Source organism: Poecilia mexicana, unplaced genomic scaffold (assembly GCF_051168715.1).
Source record: "Poecilia mexicana isolate PSO_F unplaced genomic scaffold, ASM5116871v1 scaffold_11, whole genome shotgun sequence".
Classification (NCBI taxonomy): Eukaryota; Metazoa; Chordata; class Actinopteri; order Cyprinodontiformes; family Poeciliidae; genus Poecilia; species Poecilia mexicana.
This window is the reverse complement of record NW_028263380.1, coordinates 25,991,891-26,007,277: the sequence shown is the minus strand read 5'-3', so window position 1 is coordinate 26,007,277 and position 15,387 is coordinate 25,991,891. Positions and strand designations below refer to the sequence as shown.

The following is a 15,387-nucleotide window of genomic DNA, read 5'->3' as shown; positions in this document are numbered from 1 at the left end:
ATTAGAGCAACATAAGCTGCACATATTTCCAGAAACATCCTGGTTTCAGCTGCCTCCACTCAGACACTGGCGGTGGAGAGATGAGCGTTAAATGCTCTTTGGCTCATTTGCATGTCTGTTCTCTGGAAAACGGATGTTGTGCAAAGTGTAAACAATGTAAAAGAAACATGTTTTCACACTGCGGTTCATGTAGTTGTAATGTTTTTGGGAATTGGGGCCTTTTTGTATTAAAAGGAGAAACATATTCTTTACAATTTAGTGCTAGTAAGAGCTTACTTGTGGGGAAAACTCAGGGCAGCTGGGCGTCTTGCACAGCCACATGTCTGATGAAGAAGAGTGAGTTGTCAGTTTTGAATATAAAATGAGGCTGATATAAATTGAATATATCATTGTATTCCTGGATTTTAAAGAACGTCAGATCTTTACGCCTCACGCTGACTGACTCGTCTTAAATCTCCTCAGGGACTGCACCAACCTGGAGATCCAGGTGGACATCGAGACCAAACCCAGCCATCTCTGCCTCACCAGTGAGGAGGACCTAGCTCCACAGCCGAGCTCTGCTGCCATGGCGACTGCCTCAGGAGGGGAGGAGCCTCAGGACTGCAGCTCCAGGAGGGGCGGGGCTTTGGGACTGTCGCCAGGGGCGTCAATCAGGGAGGGGCTCAGAGACGTGACCCTGGCCCAGCCGGAGAGCATCCGCAGCGACCTGGAGATGTCGGACACTCAGTCGGACGACATCGCGGAGCTGACGTCGGACGACTGCGACTCGCCTCATCCTAAAAGCTGCCGGCAGCTGCAGCCTCCCTCCTACAGATCCCTGAACCCCCCCACCGACGGCCTTCACTGTCCTGCAGACAGCAACGTCATCTTGTACGTCTGAGAGGCACAGCTCTCAGGATTGCACAAAAACTGACAAAACCCTGAACATTTACCTTCAAACTTTGTTTCCTTTTCCTCCTGTCATCTGTCGTCAGCTGCTTTAAGGTCTGAAACACAGACAGGTGTTTGTTTCCTCCTGTCTGTCTTATCGATCTACCGGCCAGCCTCCTTTCTGAGTAAATGGTCAGGGTTCTACCTCTGAGATTTGTTGTTTACTCCTTGGTGCAAAATGCCTTGGCTTCTTAAGCAAAAAAGAAAAAAAGAAAATGAAACAAAAAAGTACAAATTTATAAGAAAAAATACGAAAATTAAATGTTAACATGGGGTGAAAGTTACCAAGCACAGCAGAAAGAATCAGATTGGTGAAGAAACTGATGCGTGTTTGAATTGAGACTTACAGCTGTTGGCTTTTTTCTGCTTCTGCTGTTTCTGCCATCAACAAATGTATTTTTTTTTTTTTTTGCATCGTGCATGAGTCTGCATGAGCCATTTCTCACCTGGAGGTTTTAAAAAGGCCGCAGGTTTCTCTTATAGAGTTTACCTTTAGAGGACGAAGCCGCACTTGGATGTCGCTTTTCCTGCTGGAAAGAGGATGAGGAGGGTAGTGGAGGAAGGAAGGAAGGAAGGAGTGAAGGGTAGAAGGAAAGGTTCGCACACGCTGCAGAAACAAACAACTGAGAGATTTGATGACGATGGACCAAAAAAACTCAGAGCAAAAGAAACATTTATACAAATCTGAACCAAGTCTCTGAGTCTAAGATATTTTTTGTAGAAACTACAAAAAAAGCCAGAAATATTTAGCTGATTTTATCGTTGCTTTATTGTTTGAAAATTTTTGTAGCAAAACTACTGAATAGTTTTATTTAATTAAAAAAGTATGCCAGTATAAAAATAGTACATTTTCTAGTATCGCGTAAATCTGTATCTTTAGTGTGTGACAATCACAGATTCTTCCTTAGTCTATTCAGCCTGGACAAAGGAAACTATTGATTGTTCTCAAGTATAAAGATATCGATATCAGTTATCGGTATCGTATCTGTTGCTGTTTGTATCCTTTGATTTAAACTTACTGAAGACTCGTGAAACCAAAAAGTGTTTTCAGACAGAAATATTTACCTAAAATACTCAAAAAAAACTTATTTCAACGTGTTATTGTTGAGCAAATTATTGGTCATGACTGAAACAGAAATATCAGTATTGATTATTGGTATCGTATATCATGCCGTTTTGTATCCTTTGATTTAAACTTAAAGAAGACTTGCAAAACCAAAACAACTCCCTTTGAATATTTAAACAAAATAAACAATAATTTTTTTTGAATATATCATTAGTGAGCAAATTATTGATTATTCCTGAATCAGGTATTGTAATATTGATATCGGTTATCAGTAATCGTATATTGTGCCATTTTGAGAGGTGTCCTTTGATTTAAACTTTCTGAAGACTCGAAGCCAAAAAAATTCCCCTTTTAAAAAGAAATATTTACCTAAAACAAGCAGTAAACCTATTTCAACATGTCATTGATGACCACTATTATCAGTAATTGCTGAAACAGGTATTGTAATATTGGTATTGGTTATCAGTATCGTCTATCGTACCACTTCATGTCTTCTGACTTACCCTTAATGGAGATGCGCTAAACCAAACAAAAGACTTTTGTACAGAAATATTTACTTAAGTCAAACAAATTTATTGATAAATGTTATTATTGAGCAAATGATTGATTATTGCTAAATCAAGTATTGCTATATCGTTTTAGGTAATTGTCCAATTATCTGAGATGTTTTAACTTTCTGAAGACTCTTTAAGCAAAAAGAAACCCTTAAGGGTAGAAACATTTACCTTAAACTTATTTGAACATGTTGTTGAGCAGGTCAGGTGGTTTAAATAATTTATCATAAATTCTCACTTTTCAGGTTAGGTTGTTCACATAATGCAATAAAAATTACTTTTAGCTAGAACCTGAACTGTCCGGCTGCTTTCCACACATTTCGTCCATCAGAACTCTCCCATACTTTGTTTCTGGTCCGTGTCGTGGTACCAGTCTGGACGCTCACTAACCATCATAGCCCAACTCGTTTTGGTGGTTCTTGCCTTGTAAAATCGCGCCTGTCTGACCCAGTTTTATGTGCATGAATGACAGAACATGTGATGAATGTATTTGTGCGATCCACTTTGTCATTTTTTTTGACTGAGCACTTGTGCACTTTATCTGAATGTCTTATTTATCTTTTTTAATTTGCTTGACATCATCTGTTGCTGTAAACATGTTTACTTGAGTGAAAAACAAAAGTCTGTGGTACAACCAAAAAAAGGAGCCTTTCTGTAGGGTGGAATGAGAGAAACATTTGCCTCCAAAACTTTTATCACTCAGTATTTTTGACCTTAAATTGTATTTTTTTTGTCTTTTTTTATTAATGCTGTGATGCAAGAACTAAACATAATTTATTATTTTTCATTCCTTTTTATAACTTTGTGTCGCTCTGGTCAGCCAGTATCACTTGTGAACACGTGGTTTTGGAGCCAACTGCAAGCTTCTCTCAGTCACAGCTTGACCTGTTTCTTAGCTTTGGATCACCTCCGTGCTTCTGTTTGAAAAGGTTCCCGGGAACCTTTTTCTTCATCTCAGAGTAGCTTTATGGATTCTGCTGCTTATGTGACTTGGCGGTCCTGTTTCTGTCTACACACGTCACTGGTTTTTTGCCTATCTTTCAGAATAAACGAATGTACCACAGACGGAAAACTGGGACTTCCTGAAAGAGTCCGAATGAGTGTTACGTCCCTTTAGGAACACAGGTGGTTCTGTCTTTATTTGAAATGGTTTATAGATAGCAATATTTAAGTGTTATAACTAAAGGAACTGTGTTTTGTTTTGTTTTGTTTTTTGTTCTTGTTGCGGTTAAAGCCTCGGTCTGATGAGAGGCTGCACATGCAGGACTGTGAGACTGTGGAGTTTTTTTGGGGGGGAAATGAATAAATAAACACAATTTTATGTTGCACCAAAGCCATGTTTTATTGTCTGTTATAATAGCCATAAAAAACAATGCTTTTGCTGCACAACTTCACATCAGCTGTTTTTTCTCCATTGACTTGCCAAACTTCTCAGAAAGTGTAGACATTTTATTCATTAGAATTTTTGTGTGTATTTTGTTTAAGACATTGACTCGTTGGGATGATAACAATTGAACTCCATCTCAAAATTTGTAGCAAACACCTGCAGGCTTTGAAACTTCATAAATTCATCAACCTTGGCAAAGTCTAAAAAGCATGATACTGCCTACACCATGCTTCACTGTGGGAGTGGTGTTTTGTCAGTGATATACCGTATGGACTTTTTGTTTCCTGAGCTTTAATTGCTTTGCAGTTAATGAGCTTAAACCTTCTTCCTGCAATTGTTAAAAAGTTTATGCAATTATAACAAAAACAATATGAAAACAATAAAAAAAATCTTTACATAAAAATATCCTTTATATTACTAATTCGTCAGATACACAAAAACAGGCAAATAAAATATGATTGGAGAGTAAGAAAAAAAAATTAGATTTAAAGGGTGTAAGGAAAATGGATGGATGGATGGATGGATGGATGGATGGATGGATGGATGGATGGATGGATGGATGGATGGATGGATGGATGGATGGATGGATGGACGGACGGACGGTATTTGGACGTTTTTTTTGTCACCGGCTTCTACACCCCGGATCCTCCAGGCGGCGCTGTTGCATCTCGTAACCAGGTGATTAGTCCAGAAGAAAACGACTTTGCGGCTGGGCCGTGTGTTTAACTGCCGTAAAGCAGAGGAAGGTTAAAGTAACTCGGATAAAAGCGTCAAAACAGGGTAAATTAAGACGTTTGAATGCTTTACTTTGACTTTTTGTTGCATTTAATACAAAAAACAGATCATCCGAGTTTAGTTATTTGGTATAAAATCGTATTTTTGTGTGGATTTAGGCCCCGTTAGCATTAGCATACTGTCATTGAAGGAGAATCTATGGACATAGTTCAGTCAGTAGCTGCAGTTAAATCAACTATTCTCCGCTCTAATTAGATACACGCTACTCATTATATAAAGCCTTATGTTTATATATTTTATAAACGTTTTTGTTTTAAGTCGACTAGACATTCCCGAGCTTTTTATGTGTATATGTATCTGTTAGCCGCTTGGCTAACACGGAAAAATCTTCACTGCAGCCGAAGAAAGAGTCTTTTCTTACCGTTTCCGGGTATTCGCCCACTTTAGAATTGTTTTTGTTCATTTAAAGTCTTTTTACTACGTCTAGGAAACTTCTCTGCGCCTTTTGTTTCAGATAAATGTCATTTTTGTTCATTAAGAGAAACAATTTTTCACTGATCGTATGATGTATTAGAATAACGGATTTATTTAGACTATTAGGGATATTTAGTAATCATTTGGAGAAAGATGCAAAGAACAGTCTTTTTATTTTTTTATATTTTCATATGACAAACAGAAGAAAAAAGGACAGTTGTTTAATTTTTTCCTTGGTGTAGCAAAGTTGACAATTTGAAGATGTAAAATTAATAGATAACAGAATACTGAATGTGTGAAAAGTGACTGGAGTGATGTTAGAACATAAGTGTTTCAACCAAATGAACATTTTTCAAAATGATGGGAATTCTTAAGGTGATCTGTTTACTTTATATAATTCTGAACTTTCATCTATGAATGTGTTGACATAAAGTTGAGTTGAATATTTGTATGAAGGTTTTTTAAAAATAAATCTTTCTTTCTCTGTCTTTCCTGATTCCTTTCTGTATTTCTTATTTCTGCCTTCCTTCCTTTTTCTCTTTCTATCTTTCCTTATTTGTTTCTTTTTCTACCATTTTTATGTCTTTTTTTCTGCCTTCCTTCATTCCTTCATTATTTTCTTCAGTCAGCCCCTGTTTTGTGGCTAACTGCTCCTGTTCTAGATTGTTCTATGGCCTGAATCATCTTTTATTTTGATATTTTTTTAGAGTTAACTGCTTTCCATCCAACCTTTTCTCCATATTTTGTTTTACTCTCTTGTTGGCAGCATCATGCCGCTTGTGGACATCCAGTCATGGCTTGGCATCAACATAGACCGCTGGATGCTGCTGCAGAGCGGTGAGCAGCCGTACAAGCAGGCGGCGCGGTGCCACGCCTTCGAGAAGGAATGGATCGAGTGCAGCCATGGCATCGGCCAGATCCGGGCCAAAAAGGAGTGCCAGCTGGAGTTTGAGGATTTCTTTGAGTGCATGTACCGTAAGAAGACGGTGAGTCCCTCTGGTAGTAAACTCTTCAGCTCCAGATGATCAAAGCTTTGACGTGTATCGGATGTATTGGGACAGAATCAGAACTTCTGCTAAATGAGGTCAATAAAAGCTCAGGTAAACAATATGTCGTTTTTTAAAAAGCTAGAAATCGTTCCAAATGTGTGGAAAAATACTAGAGGTGTGCCGATCGATCGGTCACCGATCATAATCGGGCCGATTTTCATGAAAAAGTGCATGATCGGTGATCGGCGATCATTTGCTCTTGTTGCCGATACCGATCATCTCATTTCGCAGCCTGCCTGTGCAGCTGGTCTCCTCTTTCCTTCACACTGTGCAAACGCGCAGCAACAAATCCTAAGCGATGTGGAACTATAACGCACTGAGTGAATGGGGAAGTTTGCGTGTTGCGGCGGAAAATTGAAGCACGTTAAAATGCATCAACACGACGAATCTAATATGGCATAAAAACAGTGCCATACTTGACGGAGTTTGGCTACATCAGGGGTGTCAAACTCAATTTCACCGAGGGCCACTTCAGCATATTGGCCCCACTCAACAGGCCACATTGACGGTACAAATCAGGAGTGCATCCCTGCTAAAACACACCCAGACAGAAGGCTGACTTCCCTCATTCAGTTCTGTAGAGGCTTATAATGAGTCAATGGTCCAGGTGTGTTAGAGAAGGAACCATCTAAAGCTGCAGATGGTAGCTCTGGAAAACTAGACTTGGGCACCCCTAGCATAAATTTATAAAAATACAATGTTAAAAATAAATTAAACAACACTTCATAATGTTAAATAATTGATTTTATGTATTGAAGTTTTAAATATTACATTTGAGTTTCCATGGATGTAAAATTACTGCTCAGTTTAAAAATTACAATATTTAAATCAGTGTTTAAAGGTAAGAAAACAAATGATAAAAATAAGTCACATGGGCAGACATTATACACTTTATGCAAAGATGGCCTTGAGTTTGACACATGTGCATTACGCCATAGAACTGCCAATTGGTAATTGAAGTAAAGTAGCTTCGATTTCAAAGAAGCCTACATTGAAGTCGATTGGCAAATGAACCATCACGGAAGAGGAAGGCTCTTATTGTCTCACTGCACCCCAGGAGATGCATAACCTACAAAAACCATTTCTGTCTGGTTTCGAACCAGAGACCTTTTGGGTGTGAAGCAAACATTATAACCACTACACTACAGGAACTGAACTTCTCTGCTTTGTTTCAGTTTGAGGTTCCAAAGTTGATGATGTGAGATGCAACGCATGAAAATTTTAACTGAGGTTTGCACTCAGATGCCTGGATTCAGAGTACAGACCATGACACCACAGACCCTTGTTGACCTTTAGTAAACACCTGTGATGAAGTGAACATGCAAAATCTGTTTCTGTCTGGTTTCGAACCAGAGACCTTTTGCGTGTGAAGCAAACGTGATAACCACTACACTACAGAAACTTATGCTCTTTGCAGTGTTCCTGGTAGATGATCCACATTTTGTTAGAGACTAACATCAATGATGAGCATGGAACAACGTTAAATACTTACAGATCCTCTCAGAGAGCACAGTAACTTGGTGAACAAACGTATACTTGTGCCTAATTTCACATTACAGTCCATAAACTAAGCCTGGGATCAAATAATTGTATTGAAGATGTCATTAGCAGAGACAAATGGTTCTACAGAGACTTGGCTAAATGGCTATAAAATAAAATCAATACTTACAAATAAAAAATGGTTCAAAAATAAAATTAACACATTAAAATAAAAAAATATCTGTGAAATACAATCAACACTTGAAAATTAAAAATGGTTCAAAAATAATATCAACACTTCAAAATACAAAATCTCTGGAAAATAAAATATTATGTATGTATGTTTTGAAAAACAGAATATAAGCACTTTTATTAAATCTTCATTGTGGTAAGATCATGCAAGTTATTCTTAAGTCTGTGGAAACCCAACAGTTTGTAAGGTAGGTGAGTTAGCTCAGGAGGTTAGAGCACTGTGCTGGTAATGCTGAGGTCATCGGTTCAAACCCCGTATGGGGCAATTCATGTGTAAGGTCTTTCAGACAATCAACACTTCAAAATAAATAAGGGTTCAAAAATAAAATCAACACTTCAATATAAATAAGGGTTCAATAATAACATAAACACTTTACAATTAAAAATGGTTCAAAAATAAAATCAATACTTAAAAATGGTTCAAAAATAAAATCAATACTTAAAAATTAAAAATGGCTCAAAAATAAAATCAATACTTAAAAATGGTTCAAAAATAAAATCAACACTTTACAATAAATAAGGTTTCAAAAATAAAATCAACACTTCAAAATAAATAAGGTTTCAAAAATAAAAACACTTCAAAATAAATAAGGTTTCAAAAATAAAATCAACACTTAAAAATAAAATCAATACTTACAAATAAAAATGGTTCCTACAATAAAATTTACAGTTCAAAATGTATAATGGTGTCTGTTCAGTCCATAAAGTAAGCCTGGGATCAAAAAATGTATTGAAGATGTCATTAGCAGAGACAGAGTCTTGGCTAAAAAATAAAATCAATACTTACAAATAAAAAATGGTTAGGAAGCAATTCAAACCTTTGGTTGAATTCAAGTCTCCATTATAGATCAGAGAAAACTAAAGAGAAATCACCATTGTGTTAATCCATTTGAGGAGCCGGTAGTTTATCTTGAGGAAATAAATGACAACGCAGAAGTTAATCAGACATGCGCAGTCCACTGATCAACCACTGCGGACGCAGCTCTGCCACTGCGAAGAATTAGAAACCGCTGGAAGTAACTCATCCAGCGGATTTAACAAATGGAGCCTTCTGGGTTCACAAATACAAATAAATATGGACATTTATTATTTTAGTAATCAATTATTCAGATAATTAATTGGATAAAAAAGTGGTACATTCAGCAGATGTTTTATTCAGCCACTCCAGTCTCTTTATACAATATTACAAATACATTAAAAGATGCAAATAAACAAATCAATAAAAAAATTTTAAATAAACTTTTAATTGACTAAATTGCAATAAAGCATTCTCTTAGTGAACTCTTGATTATTTGTAGTAAAGTATGCATCTGGAGGGAAATCTGTTTTCTTCTCGCCTTGACATCGATACGATGAAGAGCTGATCTGGTGATTGTTATTCAGTTAATTATTTTTTGTTCTTTTACGTAAAAAGTCCCAAGCTGGAACCTTTGTATTCTGTTTCTTGTACACCATAAATCAGACGCACAACATCCACAAACAGCAGTTATGGAAAACAAAGCCGTTTCTCTCGGCCCTCTGGTTTTTCATTTCTGCTTCATAACCGATCTGATCAGATGCAGGAAAAGACTGTTGTTGTGTTCAAGTCATGAAAGGAGTTAGCAAAGCTATTCAAGCCTGAAATAGCCTCAATGCTAAACATGTTGCTAATGCTAATGTCAGCGTCCACAATCCACGTTTCTAAAGAAGTTCCATGAATGATCAGGAGTTCCTGAAAGACTTAAACTTTGAACTTTGCTCCAATCTGATGGTTGAAGAACAGATTAAAAACATTACATTTATTTGTTGTTACCCTCAAGTTTATTTCTTTCAATAATATTGCAACAAAAACGGTTCTTGAATTGAAAATGTTGCTTATTTTGTCGATGCCTAATTTTCAATTTATTACATAGCCTTCTATTAACTAAATTAAATGTTTTAATGGAGTCCAACCACTGTTTTTTATTTTTTTATTTTATTTAGTTAAATTATGACTGAAATATAACTTATGTTTATCTGAGGTTACCTGCATCCTGGTCCTCTGCGTCCTCCATGTTTGAGGAGCATCCTGACATGGAGCCGGTGCCTTTTATCCTGTTATCTTCACCTTTGACCTCGTCTTTTCTTTGTCCCTGCAGCGTCAGAGGATGCACGCCATCCGTGAGCAGCGTGACAAACTGATAAAGGAGGGGAAGTACACACCGCCCACTCACCACACCGGCCAACCCGACCAGAATCCATGAAGGATCTGACCTCAGCTCAGTTTCTGTCAGATTTCACCATTTCCTGTTCCACTGTAAAAATGTTCAAATAATAAATGTTAATGCCTACCGTCCTTGTAATGTCGTCTTTCCATCTTGTTCCATGCGAACATGAACCAAATGTTATCAGTAGGATCAGATTCTGTTTTTGTTCTTTTGTCATAATTAAATGTTTCAGATAATAAAACAAGAAAAATTAAATTTATGATATGTAGAGCCAATTCACAACAAATGTTATCTCAAGGAACTGAATGTGTTAAAGCACCTTTTTAAACAAAGTCATGCTACAAATTATGTTTCTAATGAACTTTCTTTTGACATTAATTTAATAATTTCCATTTAGATTTTTGTTCCTGTAAATGTTTCATGTTCTGAACAGTCATCAGATGCTTAAATCAGCTGCTCTCATCAATAACATCCTCAGATTGATTTATCATTCATAACGTCTGATGAATTATTAAAGGTCCAATCTGCGGTTCTGAAGGTGGATGTTCTGCTGAGCGGTCTGGTTGACTCTAATGATCTGGGAGTAATCTCTCCCTGAGGACGGAGCCGATCATTCATATGCAGGATGCTGCTTTACATGCAGGTAGAATCCATTTCATCTCGATCAGAACCAGCAGAGTCCATGAATCACCACTAGATGGCGCCACAAGCTCTGGGATTGGACTCAAGAGTCCAGCTGAAATAACTGACCTGCAGCTAAAGTGCCTTTTAAATTCATCAGTTTGGAGGTTTGAGATGTGCAATATGTAAGTGTTAAATGTTTTATTTTTTAATTCTACATATTTAATAGGGATTCCCATCAGCATCGGCATCAGTCCGATAAGTAAAGTGATATTTATTTACATGTTTATGTTTCAGGTGGTTGGTCTTGTGACAGTGATACTCATGTAGTCTTTTTTTTTAATTGTGGAAATAATTTTGTTAAATATCAGTTATTGGCCATAACAGCCACATTAATATTGGTTATGATATTGATCCACATTTTTACATCGGTGCTTCATTAATATTCTTACAAAACAACATTTTTCCCATAAGCATCGCATCAGGCCACAAAGGCTAAACCAGAGAGAAATCAGTGGCTCAGAGTAAAAATAGCAGATAATTGTCGATACACTGCAGATGATTTACAGCATCTCATGATTTCTTGTTCCTTTTATCACATGGATTAAATTGTCTAAATTGAATTTTGTGTCCTCATTATTCGTTGAAGGTCACAAACTACAGTTTAAGTGAAGTAAATTCACGTCTGCATCTCTGGATTATCAGCTCAATAATTAGCTAAGGTGGAGAGAATCGGGACCGACGGAGGTTTGAACTTTGAACTTTGCTTGTGTTTCATGCAGCTGCACAGATTTTTAGTGTCTGTTTGTTCAGGTAGATAAACTGATATTGGTCCAGGAGTTGTGATGCGGTTGAACAGCTGCAATAAAAATAGTTTTCTTGGCTAATTTGTTTTAGCCAGGGGTCGAGTCCTGGGGATTTGACTCTGGTGTCTTTGACTTTTGGTCACTCACAGCATACAGACCTTATAAACATGTAAACTTTAGAGAAAATGGAAACAAATGTAAGAAAATAATATGTGGAGTAACTATAAATAATACATACATCCAATTATTTTTTTCCTTTGTATATATAAAAAGCAGGTTGTGACAGTGCAAATATGATTATTTTATCTCACAGAGTTTCCATTAGGGGTGTGTGCAAATCTTTGTCAATATTCTGCTAATGTAAAAAAACCCCACACATTTCTCCAGTAACCAGACGACCTGGTGGTCCTCGGTCCCCTGATGTTCTTCTGCTATTTGATTTTTCTTGGGCATACGGTCCAAACATAACATGTAAATAATTATTTTTGTAGATGATTCTCTGTTGTTCAAAACACCCGAGCTCTGCTCATCTGATCCCTCACTGAGTTGGTTACAATCTAAGCAGATCCAAAGTTGTTACTTGGACTTTTTGTTTCAGTTATTTTCTCTTTTTGTCTTTTCTTTATTGTTTGTTTATTCTTTCAAATATTTAAATTTTCAAGAAAAACTCAAGAAATTTTAGATTAATCTAGGAAATTTTCCAGAAAAATAATATATATATACATATATTTTGCAATAGAAAATTTGCAAGAAAAAAATCTGAAAATTAAAAAGAATTGACTTTGAAAATTTCCCAGTTTCAAAAACTCAGAAATTTCATGTTTTTTTCTTAACAATTTCTAAGATTAATCTAAAAATGTCTAAGTTTTTGCCGGAGATTTACTCCTTTTTGTTTATATCCAATGGTCCTATAGAAGGAGGTGCAGAATGGGAGCGGACACAGACAGGAATAACTCCAGATCCTCCAGCTGCAATAATCGGCCTTTTGAGGTTTTCCTCCAGCTGTGAGCGTAAAGGGATTATTTCAGACCCAGATTAACCGAATCATGTAATGAAAACGCGTGGCTCAGTTTCCCCCCCCCCCCCCCCTTTTTTTCTGAGTAACTGTGAACATATGAGCATGAGTCGGTGCTGCAAATATTCCGCTGTGAACGCCCTCCTCTGCTCCAAACTGAGGGGGGAATGTGTGCGCGCGTCACGCTCTGGCAGAGCTGCGGACATGACGCAGGGGTACACCCGAAATCTCGGTTTCCGCGACGTTTACCACAGTCAATAGGCATGGGTTAAAGGGATGGAGCCGTGAACGCAGCCTATTGAAGAGACGGAGCGTTGGTCGAGGAGAGGAGGGCTGTTGGTGGTGAAGGGGGGGCTGTTTAAGGCAGGGAGTGGAGAGAGAGAGCAGGAGGAGGACAGCCATTACCATCCCGGATCGCCGCTCGCTCTTCCCTCTCCAGCCTCGACTAACCGGCGGAGACGTTTGGAAGAAGAGAGGGAGCGGAAAACGGGTCGGTGGAGGTGGAAACATCCCTCCATCTTTTCATTCATCCTTCGCTCCAGAGGAGAGGCAGCAGCGGAGGCAGCCACGCCGGCCTCCCTCGCTCTGCGCTCGGACTCGAGGACCGCTGCTGCCCCGGTGAAGGTAAGCGGCTCCGGAGCTTTCACAAAACCAACATGTGGGTTTTTATTTTCATTTTTTCCTGAATTTCAAACTGTCATTCCATCACATCCAGTCCCGATAAACCCACGAGTTAGTGTTTTATTGGAACCCTATCGGCATCAACATGTTGATCATTGGCTCAGGGATCACTGACAGTCATTTCATTTGGTTTCTGTCACTGTTTGCCTGAAAACGTCCCATTTCCAGGCAGACTGGTGTGCGCTGAGTCTGGAGCCAACCAGAGAGGGTTTCTGGGTCGTGAGAAGGCTGGACGGCTTTCTCAGCAGCTTCACTCGCAAACGGATAAATGTAATTAGTTGGTGTTACCCATTCTCGGACAAAGAGCCGATTCCCTGCTCCCAGACTGCTCGTGCGTGCAGCTCGTGCGCGCACCGAGCGTTTTTGGCTCCATGTCTGCGGTCCATTCATGCACACAGATCCCTTTCCTCTCAGCGGAGCAGAATGAAGCGGATGAGTGCAAAGCAGGTGGACATAAATCACAGCATTACGCACCCTCAGGTGTGATTGTCGTATTGATCTGGGCTGTTCCTGCAGCCAATTAAAACAAACGACACCCTCCATCATCGCCTCCACCTGCATGAATCTCTGAGGAGCCCCGGCATCAATACAACCTGTCTGTCTAAAAAAACAGCAAAAAAATAAATAAATAAATAAAATAAAATAAAAACCTCTGGTTACGCAAAGAGCAGCCGGAGAGGAGATGGGAAAATTCAGGATTCAGACCGATCTCCCCTCCTGCTGCTCCGGAGCAGATGGTCGTCCCCGTCCGGCCTTATGCTGGGCCTTCAGCTCCCCGACATGAGCCAAACTGTCTATTATTTGTCTATTCAGAATCGATTAAATGCAGCATAAACTGTTAGTTCTTGGGATTAATCGAATATAAACACATCGTGTTGAATGAAACCCCTGAGCAGAGTATTGCTGCTAGTGAAACGATTAATCATAGTGAATCTAAATAAATGTAAACGGCAATAATTTAGTAATGGTTAATCGTTAGTGAGAATATAGAGACTAAAAAACATATTCTGAGGGGTAATTAAGCCAAAAAAAAAGCACAGATTTTCCGATTAAGATTGAGAAATCTCTTCATGTGGCAGATTTAGCTTCACCCAGTTTAAATTCTGTAAAAATTGAAATTTCATGTTGAAATTTAAATTTTTCCATTTTTAGAAGTACTTTTTAGCTGCATATGTATCTTTTGCTACAAATGATCAAGCATGCAGTAAAAGACTGCAATGTTTTTTGGCAGTAATATGTTTATTTCCTTATTTTAGAATGAATTTAAATATTTTTATCTATTTCTAATATTATGTAGAATAAGGTGTATTAACTGAATGAAGAATCTGCAGAATATATACTTTTTTTTTTTTTTTACCCGATTTATCGTCTGAATGATCAGTTATTAATTTAACTGTTAGATGCACATCTGGCTCTGGTTTCCATCAATCAACACCCTGGCCTTTGCAGCCTGCTGGTGTTCTAAGGATAATTGTCAGATCCTTCTTTTAATTTGCCTCACAGTTGCAGGAAGGTTTTGCATTGATTCCTATAGCAGCACCATTAGTTACATCAAATTATGTGAGCTCTCTGGTTCAAACACATCATATTTAATGTATGGCCTGTTTCTGTTGAAAGCAGGTTTTGACTTGGAGGTGTGAAAGGTCAGCAGGTCTGATCATGGATGTTTGGCAGAAACATGCGAGGCAGTGTAGCTGTTGTAGTGGAGAAAACTGGGTCAGAGTTTTATTAGTGATCACATCTGCTCCTCAGATGGAGGGCTGCTGCTCTGTTTGTCTGGTGAACTGGAGATCCCATCAGCCGTTGGTTGATCCCGAACAGGAATGCTGTTCTGGAATGACAGGAGGACGTTCCGGCCGTTTGGACCGTTAGCCTGGGAGCGTCTGCAGCGTTTGGCTCCTCGTATCTGTCCGTCCTTCCTGTCGTTTTCTCACCCTGCTTATGCTTGGTCACAGAGTCCCTCTGTTTACATTGGTCCGACACACACACACACACACGCACGCACGCACGCACACACACACATTCAACAAACACACTGCTCAGCCTGAGCTGTGGGAACCGACCCCGGCTGTGAAATATAAATCAGGAGAGCCTCTCGGACTGAGCTGCTGCTCTTCGTCATGCCGCCCCAGCGTGAGGATATGTCCTATAA

General features: G+C 38.6%; 3 protein-coding genes and 1 non-coding gene across 11 annotated transcripts in view; 3 read left to right on the top strand and 1 right to left on the bottom strand.

Annotated features, from left to right (window-relative positions):
• rnf19b (ring finger protein 19B) overlaps window positions 1–3,883 on the top strand; it is a 42,010-nt gene extending 38,127 nt beyond the window's left edge. The window contains exon 10 of the mRNA XM_015003056.2: window positions 463–3,883. Within this exon, the coding sequence (XP_014858542.2) occupies window positions 463–880 (418 nt within the window). The 3' untranslated portion in view covers window positions 881–3,883. The remainder of the gene's footprint in view (window positions 1–462) is intronic.
• Window positions 3,884–4,574: 691 nt separating this feature from the next.
• On the top strand, window positions 4,575–10,236 carry ndufs5 (NADH:ubiquinone oxidoreductase subunit S5). Its single transcript, XM_015002933.2, has 3 exons — window positions 4,575–4,717; window positions 5,913–6,132; window positions 10,044–10,236. The coding sequence occupies exons 2-3, from the start codon at window positions 5,917–5,919 to the stop codon at window positions 10,146–10,148; spliced, it is 321 nt and encodes a 106-aa protein (XP_014858419.1). The 5' UTR covers window positions 4,575–4,717; window positions 5,913–5,916; the 3' UTR covers window positions 10,149–10,236.
• On the bottom strand, window positions 7,525–7,597 carry trnav-cac (transfer RNA valine (anticodon CAC)). The gene has a single exon. It is a non-coding gene; the product is annotated as a tRNA-Val (tRNA).
• Window positions 10,237–12,789: 2,553 nt separating the features above from the next.
• macf1a (microtubule actin crosslinking factor 1a) overlaps window positions 12,790–15,387 on the top strand; it is a 209,887-nt gene continuing 207,289 nt past the window's right edge. For 7 of the 8 annotated variants that reach the window (XM_088010500.1, XM_088010494.1, XM_088010493.1 and 4 more), the window contains exon 1: window positions 12,790–13,178. The gene's annotated coding sequence lies outside the window, so the exon portion shown is untranslated. The remainder of the gene's footprint in view (window positions 13,179–15,387) is intronic. The other variant, XM_088010501.1, reaches the window with a different exon arrangement.